Source organism: Bubalus bubalis, chromosome X, assembly GCF_019923935.1.
Source record: "Bubalus bubalis isolate 160015118507 breed Murrah chromosome X, NDDB_SH_1, whole genome shotgun sequence".
Taxonomy (NCBI): domain Eukaryota; kingdom Metazoa; phylum Chordata; class Mammalia; order Artiodactyla; family Bovidae; genus Bubalus; species Bubalus bubalis.
In genome coordinates this window covers 37,145,872-37,159,066 of record NC_059181.1, presented here as the reverse complement: position 1 = coordinate 37,159,066, position 13,195 = coordinate 37,145,872, and the positions used below count along the sequence as shown (strand labels likewise).

The following is a 13,195-nucleotide window of genomic DNA, read 5'->3' as shown; positions in this document are numbered from 1 at the left end:
TAAGTAGAATTGTTGGTTATCATTTTGCAATTTATACAAATATTAAATCATTATACTTGTACATCTGAACCTAATATGTCAAGTATACCTCAATAAAAAAAATAATGCATTTTGACATGTAGAAAAAACCTGATTTTTTTTCCAACCACAGATCATCATTTACAATTTGACTATTTGCTTATGTAACTATTAAGTCACTTATTTGATATATTATATTTCTGGATCAGTATACCACTTATGTTTGAGCAGAATTTTAGGATTTAGCAGTGTAGCTTTAAAAAATGGGATAAAGGCTTATAAAACAATCAGAGGAATTTTATGGACTGTTGGTGTCTTGCTAGGCAGAGCACTAGCACTCTCAAATTTCTCATCCTACAGACAAAATTTCCAGATGAGATTACAAAATCATAATTAATCACAAAAAAAAGTTTCAATTTTGTTTCTAAAATAGTCCCTGAAGTAAAAAAGCCATGCAAGGACTCTAAGGAATGAAAAGCAAGGAGAAATTGAAAAATTAATTTATTATATGAAGAAACATAAACAATATTTATTAGAGTGAATGGCTGCTGAGAAGCAGCCTGCAAAAGCTCTCATCCACAATGTACAGGCTGAGAAGTACTGATACATACACTCATAACCATAGCAATAATGTTCTGAGGAGGCTTCCAAGGAAATGCTGCACTTAACAATCAATTTTAAAGTTTATTTTTCCCATTTACAAGGCTGAAAAGATTATATCCACATTCAATTAAAGTCTAGCAGGATCAGGCATTCAAATTGTAAAGCAAAATTAACAAAAGATGCTGTTATATCCTTTATGAAACATGACAGATACAAAAATGATAAGCTCATCTGCTATCAAAAGCAATTTCGCAGATTTCAGTGGGTCTTTTTCCTCCAAGTACTATATGTTTGAGTGCTAATTTTTTACGTAACTGATGGTAAGAGAAAGGGCAACTGCTGAGTTCTCTCCAAGAGTAAAAGACCATTTATTTACACTTGTCCTTCCATAAGGTCAAAGGCCGACATATTCCCTGAAGACACTCACGTGAATGATGATGTTTCTTTTCTAACAGTAAAACAAAAACAATAACCTGTTTTGGGATTTGAGTAACTATAAAAACAACTCCTTTAAACATGCATGGCACTTTAAAAACATTTTCAAAGCATTTTCACAGCTATTATTTAAATTTGTTCTGCTGACAACCTTGTGAGGTAGGCTGGGCAAGAATATCATGCAAATCTGATGGGTGAGGAAACTGAGGCAGAGATCAAGTAAGTAATTTGCTGGGTTATCAGGGTGATGCCAACCTCTATACTGCACTGTCTCCAGTAATGAAGAAAGTCTAAATATGTTTCATGACCTTGTTTCAATATATTTGGAGGAAAAACTTCACTTCCATCCAGTCAAATGATAGTGATTCAGTTGGTGCATCTCTTATGACAAGTTAAGGCATGTAATTAATTAGACAAAGCACTGAGAGTTTTAAAAATTGGAATTATAACTGAAAAAGATGTTTCAACTCTCAAGATAGGAGATTTGCTGGTTTGTTAGTCTTTAGGGCAACCTAATTCTGCATAATTTTGCCTTCAGAGGTATAATATAAATCATTAAAAAAATTTCTCAGTTCACTAGGATTTAAATTTTTGCCATGAAAAAAGCAGTGGTTTCTTTCCCCAAAGTGACTCCATGGTCACTTTGTGGTCCCAAAGTGGGGGTATCTTCATATCAAGAGTTAAAGACAACAAAATGTCCAATTTAGTTACCAAACCTTATAAATATCTTTATAAAGGTGGCTTAAAACTGGGCTTTGGGAGTGTGACAGACCATCACTGTTAGATTGATTTGGGGTCACTCAATATGCTTACCTACATGCTACATTAAAATGATTTTAAATGTATTTGAAGGCCCAGATTTTGTAATGGTTCTTGAGACAGGCTTCCAAATGAAGGCTGGGGAAGTACTAGTCTCTCCATCCTGGTCTAATTCTGACCACAACTCCTGCTCAAACTCACCATTTTAACCTGTTCTCCGATAAACTAGCTATTAGAAACTGGATGGTTCAGAAAGTTCAGCCATTAGGGTCCTAAGACTGTCAAGCCTGACTGACCTGCAATGTCCAGTTTTGTCAGTGACAGGTCACCTGCTCCCAGGTATTTCATTATCAAGGTTTTTATGGTAGAAATAACGACACTAGATCAAGGCATTTTCCCTGGACAACTGAGGAGATTCCACAGATCCTTTTACAAAAGAAACAGGGTTCAAAATTAAAGGAGAAATTATACTGAAGACAGGAGAGTGTAGGAGGATAAAATTGAAGTTCTTATTCAAATTAACTCATAATCATACCAAATCAAGGTACATTCAGTTAAAGATAAAAATCTTCTGGTCATACCATCTCTTTGTAAAATTTAAGTTTCTGAAGTCTGTATCTAACTGAAGGGGGGAACTCTGCTCCTTCAAATAATGAAACTTATAATGCCCTATATACCTGTGCTAGGTGAGAAATTTCTATGGAGTTTTCTACTAGAAATTTCCAAAACTGTAGGATGGGACTGAATCTTGAAGAGATTAAGCCTACCTTCTAGCAGAGTCACATCTTCAACCATCACAAGAAGGTAAGAATTCTGCTTATAAAAGCCAAAATCATTTTGATATTTTAACAACCCCCTCGATCCAGAGTTTCTCCAACATATTGAAGGAACACAACTTCTCTAAAACTCTACGGCTTCCATAACCAAATTTAGAATTCAATTTTGCATCCATGGATTCTTAAGAATAGAGTTTGCAAATCCAGACTTTTGAGTCAATGAGAAATAGGAGGCCAAGGTTGCTACGGCTGGTTATGTACAAAGAGCCCTAGTGAGATGAAAATGGAACATCTGTCTATTCAAAAACCAAACTTGAACAGCCTTCTCTGAAAACTCTGACAGGAATGATGTGGCTGATGGCAAAAACCCCAGTGACCATCTCTGGTCATCAGACAGCTCTTAGGTGAGAACTCGTCTCAGGGAAAATAAAACATTAGGCTACCTAAACCAGTAGTCCAGAAAACTAGAACATAAGAAATCCCCTGTCCTCATTCTATGTGTTGGCTCTCAACAGCCAACTCAGATATCATGGGTACCTTGTCAGTGACAAGGCCAGTAACGTCTGGTCAACTGTGAAAGGTGGTGCTTTAGGCTGCCACTGCAACACTCACGGGTTCCCCTGACTCCTCTCCATGGTTCCCACTCACCTGACCGACAGCTCTCTAAAGGGGAGCAACTCACAAGGAGTTGAGAGCCAAATTCCTGCTTTGTTAATCGTGCAGGGCCCATCACTTGCATGAAGAACAGGGATCAACCCAGCAAACACTATATCTGGGCCTCAAGAGACTCAGGTCCCATTAAGCAGAAGAGAGCTCATCAGTATTCAAGATCTGGCTAGGCATGGAACTTATTTTACTGCTAGAAGGGGTCTCCTCTCTGTCTGTGGGTGACCTTAGGTCTGTATTTTCTGCAGACTCACAGGATTCCCGCCGCCTGCGGTTACAACAGGCACACTTTAGCCACTCCTGAAAGCTTTCAGAAGCATTGGGGGAAAAGAGCTTTTTGCAAGGGTGGAAGAACTGATAGAACACAACCATGAACAGAATGGCTGTGCAGTACCCAATGAGTAACTGCAGCATCAGCAGGGGTGCGCACACATACATATAGATGTCAGTCTTGTAAAGATACCACATGAGGAGGAGGAAGGCGTTCTCGATGAACCTCACCATGTAGTACACCAGGAGCCGGTACCAGTTCTGAGACTTGCTGATGAGGTCGGGGTTGTTGATTTTCAGCTGCACCGCCGACCAGCAGAACATGTTGATCCCGGCGTAGAGGAGGGTGAGGAAGCACAGCACAATGGTGGTGCCCAGCCGACTGAAGGCCTTCTCAAAGTTCTCAGGGAAGGGGGAGCCACTGCACCAGAAGAGGATCCAGGGGTAGAAGAGGAAGCCGAGGAAGTTGATGAGTATGTCTATGACCACCCAGGCCTTCAGGACAGAGGTAAAGAGGACCAGGACAATGACTCGGGTGACAATCTCAAAGCTCCTCCAGAGGAAGATACAGACATAGGCCAGGGGCTTCACCTTGACATCATATTCATCGTATTTGATCTTGATGGCTAGGATGTTACAGCGCAAGGCTCCGTACACAATGGACAATAGGGAAAGGACCATGAACAGACCTGAGGAGAGAAGAGAAAGAGTGCTCTCAAGTCTCACCTCCACCAAGAATCCTCCTGTGGCGGCCATGGTCACTCCCCTACCCGCGTTCCTTGGACCCTTCTGTTTTATGTGCACAGGCAGACTTCCGCTGTCAGGGTCACTCACTGTGCCTGAGGGCTTTTTTTCAGGGTTGCAGAAGCCTGCTGTGCCCAGGCGCCAGGCAGGCAGAAGTGCCCTGGAATTAATACCCCTGGGAGAACCCTTCAATACCCCAACCCTAGCCCTGAGAAGAGCTGGAATATAACAAACCAAATTTCCCTACCCTTTGGGTAGAATAACTCGGAGGTGTGTGTTCTGTACTCTTGGGGTTGGCCAAAAAGTCCCTTTGTGTTTTTCCACAGCATTTTAAGGGAACGCCAAGTGAACTTTTTGGCTAACTCAGTATTTATCGGTGTTTCCTCACAGGATTATTTTCTAGTCACCCACAGAAACTGTTGTCTAATAATGCTCCCTTTATTGGCCACTTTCTCTTCCCTGTCTCACTACCCTTCTCCCACGGTTGTTAGAAAGACCTGTGCTCAGATTCCTTGTCTTGGTCTACTTCACGGTCAACTGAAACTAAAACACCTTTGGACCCCATCTTGCTCTGTCTGAATATATAGAGTCCTTTACATGATCCCCAAGAAAAAGAAAGGCAAACGGTTGTCTGAGGAGGCCTTACAATAGCTGAGAAAAGAAGAGAAGTGAAAGGCAAAGGAGAAAAAGGAAAGATATACCCATTTGAATGCAGAGTTCCAAAGAATAGCAAGGAGAGATAAGAAAGCCTTCCTCGGTGATCAATGCAAAGAAATAGAGGAAGACAACAAAATGAGAAAGACTAGAGATCTCCTCAAGAAAATTAGAGATACCAAGGGAACATTTCATGCAAAGATGGGCTCAATAAAGGACAGAAATGGTATGGACCTAACAGAAGCAGAAGATATTAACAAGAGGTGGCAAGAATACACAGAAGAACTGTATAAAAAAGATCTTCATGACCCAGATAACCATGATGGTGTGATCACTCACCTAGAGCCAGACATCCTGGAATGTGAAGTCAAGTGGGCCTTAGGAAGCATCACTACAAACAAAGCTAGAGGATGTGATGGAATTCCAGCTGAGCTATTTCAAATCCTAAAAGACAATGCTGTGAAAGTCCTGCACTCAATATGCTAGCAAATTTGGAAAACTCAGCAGTGGCCACAGGACTGGAAAAGGTCAGTTTTCATTCCAATCCCAAAGAAAGGCAATGCCAAAGAATGCTCAAACTACCACACAATTGCACTCATCTCACATACTAGCAAAGTAATGTTCAAAATTCTCCAAGCTATGCTTCAATAGTACGTGAACTGAGAACTTCCAGATGTTCAAGTTGGATTTAGAAAAGGCAGAGGAACCAGAGATCAAATTGTCAACATCCATTGGATTATAGAAAAACCAAGAAGAGTTCCAGGAAAACATCTACTACTGCTTCACTGACTACACTAAAGCCTTTGAGCGTGTGGACCACAACAAACTGTGGAAAATTGTTCAAGAGATGGGAATACCAGACTACCTGACCTGCCTCCTGAGAAATCTGTATGCAGGTCAAGCAGCAGCAGTTAGAACCAGACGTGGAACAACGGACTAGGTCCAAATTGGGAAAGGAGTATGCCAAGGCTGTATACTGTCACCCTGCTTATTTAACTTGTATGCAGAGTATATCACGAGAAACGCTGGGCTGGAGGAAGCACAAGCTGGAATCAAGATTGCAGGGAGAAATATATGCAAATGACACTGCCCTTATGGCAGAAAGTGAAGAGGAACTAAAGAGCCTCTTGATGAAAGTGAAAGAGGAGAGTGAAAAAGCTTGCTTAAAACGTAATATTCAAAAACCAAAGATCATGGCATCTGGTCCCATCACTTCATGGCAAACAGATGGGCAAACAATGGAAACAGTTTTCTTGGGCTCCAAAATCACTGGAGATGGTAACTGCAGCCATGAAATTAAAAGATGCTTGCTCCTTGGAAGAAAAGCTATGACCAACGCAGAGAGCATATTAAAAAACAGAGATATTACTTTGTTGACAAAGGTCCATCTAGTCAAAGCTATGGTTTTTGCAGTAGTCAGGTATGGATGTGTGAGTTGGACGACAAAGAAAGCTGAGCACTGAAGAATGGATGCTTCTGAACTGTGGTGTTGGAGAAGATTCTTGGGAGTCCCTTGGACTGCAAAAAAATCAGTCCTGAATATTCATTGGAAGGACTGTGAAAGTCCTGCACTCAATATGCCAGCAAATTTGGAAAACTTGACAGTGGCCACAGGACTGGAAAAGGTCAGTTTTCATTCCAATCCCAAATAAAGACAATACCAAAGAATGTTCAAACTACCACACAATTGCACTCATCTCACAAATTGAAGCTGAAGCTCCGATACTTTGGCCACCTGATGTGAAGAACTGACTCATTTGAAAAGACCCTGTTGCTGGGAAAGATTGAAGGAAGGAGAAGGGGACGACAGAGGATGAGATGGATGGATGGCATCACTGACTCGATGGTCATGAGTTTGAGCAAGATCTGGGAGTTGGTGATGGACAGGGAAGCCTGGTGTGCTGCAGTCCATGGGGTTGCAAAGAGTTGGACATGACCAAGCAACTGAACTGAACTTTACATGGTGTGTTTTGTTTCCTCGATCAACTTATAAGCTCCTGAGGAGTCAAGAGTGACCCCATTAGATATTTCTTCTTGAGAACCTCAACATATGGCAGTGTAGAAACTGAAACAGAGAACATGCCATAATATACTGCTCATGAGTTCCTCTCTATCTGTAGGATATTTTAAATATATATACTGACTATAGATTGCTCACTTTTCTTTGGTCTTCAGTTATTTTCTTAAATTCTGTACATTGCTAAAGAAGTAAGGACCTCACTGTTGCCAAGAATCTGTCTGTCTTAGGCTAAAATGCCTTAATATTTCAAGAAATCTCAACCCTACCTATTTATTTCTTAAAATGACTTATGGCTAATGGGCTTACTCAGTTTATATAGAGCAGAGTGGGGGTGGGGTCAAGATGTGGCTCATTGAATGGACCATGGCACTATGTCTGAGAGCACCACACTGCTGGCTGTGAGTTCTATTATCTTAAAAATGTAGTGCTAACCCATGAGCATTACATGATGTTGAAGCTGAAACTGCAATACTTTGGCCACCTGATGCAAAGAACTGACTCATCTGAAAAGACCCTGATGCTGGGAAAGACTCAGGGCAGGAGGAGAAGGGGACGACAGAGGATGAGATGGTTGGATGGCATCATCAACTCGATGGACATGGGTTTGGGTGGACTCCGGGAGTTGGTGATGGACAGGGAGGCCTGGAGTGCTGCGGTTCATAGGGTTGCAAAAAGCCAGACATGACTGAGCGACTGAACTGAACTGGACCCATGAGCACACACTGTGTGGTCAAAACTGGAATACAGTCACTTACTATAGTCTGCCACCACCTCCAAATATTGGAGAAGGGAGGGACAGGAGGTGGGGTTTGGAGTTAGGAACCGAGAGTCTCGCCCTGGTTTTACTCTGGTCTCTCCACGCCTCACTGGGGAAATGGTAATCTCCTTGGGTTTTGTTTTCTTGCCCACAAAATTGCTCTGTATAAACTGAAGCCTCTTAAAATGCAATGTTCCTATAACAAAATTGTCTTTACTTATAATTTAAAATGTGTGGAAATAAAGGGTTCTTTTTCTTGAGTTCTGAATCAATGGAGCTTTGGTAGTTAAGTTTCCTGGAAGAAGTTCAGTTTTACTTAAAGCATCTGTTTCTCTCACAGTCTTGTTGCACAGATTTAAATCACTGATATCATTCTCTGGAAAGACTGTCATCTACTGATCAAATTTAAAAGACAGAAATACTATCATAGGAGTATACTGGGAAGTAATTGTACTGAGTTATTTTTCCTGAGAGGTTAGTTCAATGGAGCATTATAAAGCAGTACATACTGCTGATACACTTTTTGTTTTTATTGAAGTATAGTTGATTTACAATGTTTATTAATCTGTGCAGTACAGCAAAGTGACTCAGTTGTACATATACATACATTCTTATAGTCTTTTCATCATGGTTTATCCCAGGTAATACACTCTTATATGTGCTTGTGCTAAGTCACTAAGTTGTGTCCAACTTTTTGCAATCCCATGGATTGTAGCCCACCAGGCTCCTCTGTCCACGGGATTTCCCAGACAAGAATACTGGAGCGGGTTGCCATTTCCTCCTCCATGGGATCTTCCCAATGCAGGGATGGAACTGCATCTCTTGCATTGGCAGGCTGATTCTTTACCACTGTGCCACCTGGGAAGTCCATAGTTTTATATGTATGGTTACAAATTTCTACAGATCTTAAGAATCTAGTATTGGATCCATTTCTTTTAGTCCTTATGTTTTTTCCACTATAAGAAAAATAACATCAAATGCAGAAGATGAGCTAAGCATAAATTATGTTAATTATATATTCATATACATATATATGTATGCATATGAAGCGACTGAAGCGACTCAGCAGCAGCAGTCTTTATCTTTGGAGAAGGCAATGGCACCCCACTCCAGTACTCTTGCCTGGAAAATCCCATGGATGGAGGAGCCTGGAAGGCTGCAGTCCATGCAGTCGCTGAGGGTCGGACACGACTGAGTGACTTCACTTTCACTTTTCACTTTCCTGCATTGGAGAAGGAAATGGCAACCCACTCCAGTGTTCTTGCCTGGAGAATCCCAGGGACGGGGGAGCCTGGTGGGCTGCCGTCTATGGGGTTGCACAGAGTCAGACACGACTGAAGCAACTTAGCAGCAGTAGCAGTAGCAGCATACATATAGTATTTATGTTGTTATATTTATGGTTACTTACTATTATTTAAAATTACTTACTACTTTTAACAATGCAATGACCCAAACAATTTTTTAAGCATCTATCCATTTTTCTCTTGTTAGGTCAATTATTTCCAAATAACATCTTTTTCTCGATCAAGAGAGTTAGCCAATTATCACCCAATTGGTGATTTGTAGCATTTAACCACTGAAGCCTTCCAAGAATGCAAGAAAATTACCTTGAAAGCACTGCCTTCAACCATCATTCCTACTGTTGGGTGCTCCCTTCAAAATGTCACCGACAGAAAGGTACTTGGGAAGAAAGGTATACTTGGGAGACAAGGCTCCTGTACAAAATGAGTGGAATGTACATTTCTACCTCTAGAATTAAGTGGTTATCTAATGAATGGCTAGGATGATATTCATGCAAATACCTACTTATTCAGACTTAAATGGGGAAACATTCCTGACATCACTTCCCAACCTTCTCTTCCCAGAGTCAACACAAAAGCGGGTCAGTTGGAGGTCCCGCCCATTTATGTGGCACCTCATAGAAGCCTAATATCCCCTAATAATCTTATTCTCATTTCCGATGTGTGTGTGGGGTCAGGGGGGCATTCTGCTGTTTTTATTTTTTATTATAAGGTGAGACATCACTTGAGGTAAAGCTAAAAGGGAGGTTGTGTCAATATTCCAAATAGTCGCCACACTTAGAAAGCTTCTTCCCACTCAATTCCAGCCAAATGAACTCCTCCAAATAAAGTCTTCCTATTTCACAGAGAAATTCATTGTTATTAGGAATGAATTTTCTCATTTCCTGACTTGACACTAAATTGAGCTGGTAACTTAATCTCTCTGTTAAGTGATGGAGAACATTTTATTCCTCAGGATTCCTCTTAGGAGGGGAATTCTATTTGTAGGACAAGGTCAGCAGTTTCTCTGTGGCTTTGGAGAGAGAACCAAGGCTGTTCCCAAGATGGAGACCCACTGGGAAGTGGGTGTTCTCTGTAAAGTGACTACTCTCCACTGGATCTTCAATAAAATGTCTGAATTCACAAAATGCTTGGGTAGAATAGATTTTTCAGAAAATATCTAATGACTTCAAGGCAGGAAGTGAGACATTCCGAAGGGGTACAGTACACAGTGGCAGAGGGAAACTGAAGGACTTAGCACAGAAGTTTCTGGAAATGGAAATCTCAACCAGATTCTGAGAGGCTGTGAGTTTTGCCTCTTTTGCTGTTCCCTCAGTAGACAATATGTCTTTCTTACTATTGGGAGCCAGGATCTCCACCTGTACTGTATGTACTCCATCACTTGCCTTCTCCAAAATCTTACTCAATTATGATCTTTCTCTTCTAAATTTTCAACTGCTCACAGACATCATGGATACCTTTATGTCATCACTTGGTACCTTGGGTTTAGTGTAAGCTCTTAGAGGTAGCCACTGTTTCATACAGATTTTTACTACCAGCACCCAGCATAGTGACTGGCACAAAGTTGGTAACTGATACATGTATATTGAATAAATGAATTAATTGAAAACTGTATAATCCATGCTGCTGCTGCTGCTAAGTTGCTTCAGTTGTGTCCAGCTCTGTGAGACCCCATAGACGGCAGCCCACCAGGCTCCCCTGTCCTTGGGATTCTCCAGGCAAGAATACTAACAAACAAACAAACAAACAAACAAACAAAAAAAAGCAAACAAACCCTGAACAAGGAATTGAAGCTCTAAACCTCTCACAGATGCAAGTTAAGTGAGAACTCTTAAAGCCCCTTCCCAGAGGATGACTTCTGGGGTTATAGGCTTCCTATGCAAATATATCTGCTTTATGTGCCTTTCTCAATCATGAAGTTGCACCTGTTTCCAACACTTCCAGAAAAGTAGGATCCAAATTAGAAAAAGTCTTTGAGATCTAAGTTTAGACTCTAAAGAATCTCTTTTAGGTACATGAGAGACTTGCAAAACAAGGTTAGGAACAGAGCAATTTCTGATCCCAGGAAGAACAAAGGAAGCTAAGTACTGCTTCAGGATGTGGGGCCCAACCAGGATTAAGACAAGTCTGGATAATCTCAGCAGTGGTATCACCCTGGTCTGTTATCCAGATCACTGTTCTTGCTAGAAACCATGGCTTACTCTTACTTGAGTTATTTTTGACCACTTATTATAGGACCCTGTGTTCTGCTTTAACTCCACCCCAGGCCCTGCCAACTACAAATTGCTAATGAAAAGACTGAAAATGAGCGAGATCATCATCACTTTGAGCTCACACCCATATCTGCCACTTTCCCTCTCCAACTGCTATCACAAATACTGTTTTGGTCCTTTATTGCAACAGCTTCATTGAGACAAATTTACATACCATACAGTTCACAATTTAAACTGTATGTAATTCACTGCTTCTTTAAAAGTAGATTCACAGATATGTGCACCTGTCATCAGAGTCACTTTTAGTATGTTTTCATCACTTCAAAAAGAAATCCTGTACCCTTTAACTCTCATTCCTCTATCTCTTCCCCCACCCAGTCATGAACAACCACTAACTACTTTCTGTCTCTATAGAATTCCCCATTCTGGACTTCCATATGAATAAAATCACGTAATGTGTGGTCTTTTGTGACTGGTTTCTTTCACTTAACATAATGTTTTCAACATTCATCTATACTGTAACATGCATCAGTCCTTCATTCATTTCATGGTCAAATAATATTCCACTATATGGATATACTACATTTTGTTTATCCATTCATCAGTTGATAAAAATTTGGGTTGTTTCCACCTTTTGGCTATTGTGAAGAGTGCTCCAAACATTTGCATATGAACATATTTTTACTTGGGTCTATAGGAGTAGAACTGCCTGGTCATATGGTAACTTTATGTTTAATTATTTGAGGAATGGCCAGACTGTATTTCAAAGTTACATTCTTACCAGCAGTGTATGAAGATTATAATTTCTCCATAAACTCACCAATGTTTGCTATTATTATTAACTTAAATTTTTATTAACTTTTTGATTCTAGTCATGCCAGTGGGTGTGAAGTGGTAACTTTTTCTGATTTCAGTTTCTATTTTCCTAATGACTAATGACATAGAGTATCTTTTCATGATACCATAAGGAATGCTGAGTGCTGAAGAACTGATGCTTTTGAATTATGGTGCTGGAGAAGACTCTTGAGAATCCCTAGGACAGCAAGGAGATCAAATCAGTCAATCTCAAAGGAAATCAACCTTGAATATTCACTAGAAGGACTGATACTGAAGCTGAAGCTCTAATACTTTGGCCACCTGATATGAAGAGCTGACTCGTTGAAAGAGACCCTGATGCTGGGAAAGACTGAGGGCAGGAGAAGGGGGCAACAGAGGAAGAGATGGTTGGAAGACAACATACACTCAATGGACATGAGTTTGAGCAAACTCTGGGAGATAGAGAAAGACAGGGAAGCCTGGCATGTTGCAGTCCAAGGGGTTGCAAAGACTCAGACATAACTTAGCGACTGAACAACAGTCTTTTCATGTGCTTATTGGTATTTGCATATCTTCCTTACTTGCTTTGGTTCTTAGCTATAGCACAAACTCATAATAATTTCACATCGTCTTATATGTATCCCCAAAACTCTGCCATAATTCAAAGGCCAGTTTTGCACAGACTGACTTAAGAACAATATATTAGCTTTATCAACAGCTGTCAATGAGCATTTAAAATAAAAAAAAGTATAATTTGATTTTCTCATACTTTTAAAATTCCCTTTAAGATGCATTCAAAAGCAAAAAAGAGGATTTCCATGCTGGCAATGGCAGATTAGTTTGTTCTGGTCCAATATTTCTGCCAAGAACAACTGTACAAACACCTGTTCAAAGGCATCAGAGATCTACCAAAGCCCTCAGTACTTTGGAGCTAAGATATTAAAGAAAAGTCCTAAGAGAAAATTCTGAAGCTGCTTTTCCCCTTGAGACATTTGCCTGTATGATAGTAGTGGTTATACTATTACAGAATCTGAACACAGCTTTCAGCAGTCTCAAATCCAGTGAGTGTGGGAGCAACTATTCACATTCTAGCTCTATAGTGGTCCTGGATACAGCCAAAGCTTTCTGGTGGGAACCCCAAAGACTAGACACTAGGAGTAAGG

The 13,195-nt window shown here is 40.5% G+C and overlaps 1 protein-coding gene across 2 annotated transcripts in view; it reads right to left on the bottom strand.

Annotated features, from left to right (window-relative positions):
• Positions 1 to 502: 502 nt before the first annotated feature.
• Positions 503 to 13,195, bottom strand: part of XK (X-linked Kx blood group) — a 50,181-nt gene continuing 37,488 nt past the window's right edge. For both annotated transcript variants that reach the window (XM_044937106.2, XM_006066432.4), the window contains exon 3: positions 503 to 4,216. In XM_044937106.2, the coding sequence (XP_044793041.1) occupies positions 3,390 to 4,216 (827 nt within the window). In that variant the 3' untranslated portion in view covers positions 503 to 3,389. The remainder of the gene's footprint in view (positions 4,217 to 13,195) is intronic.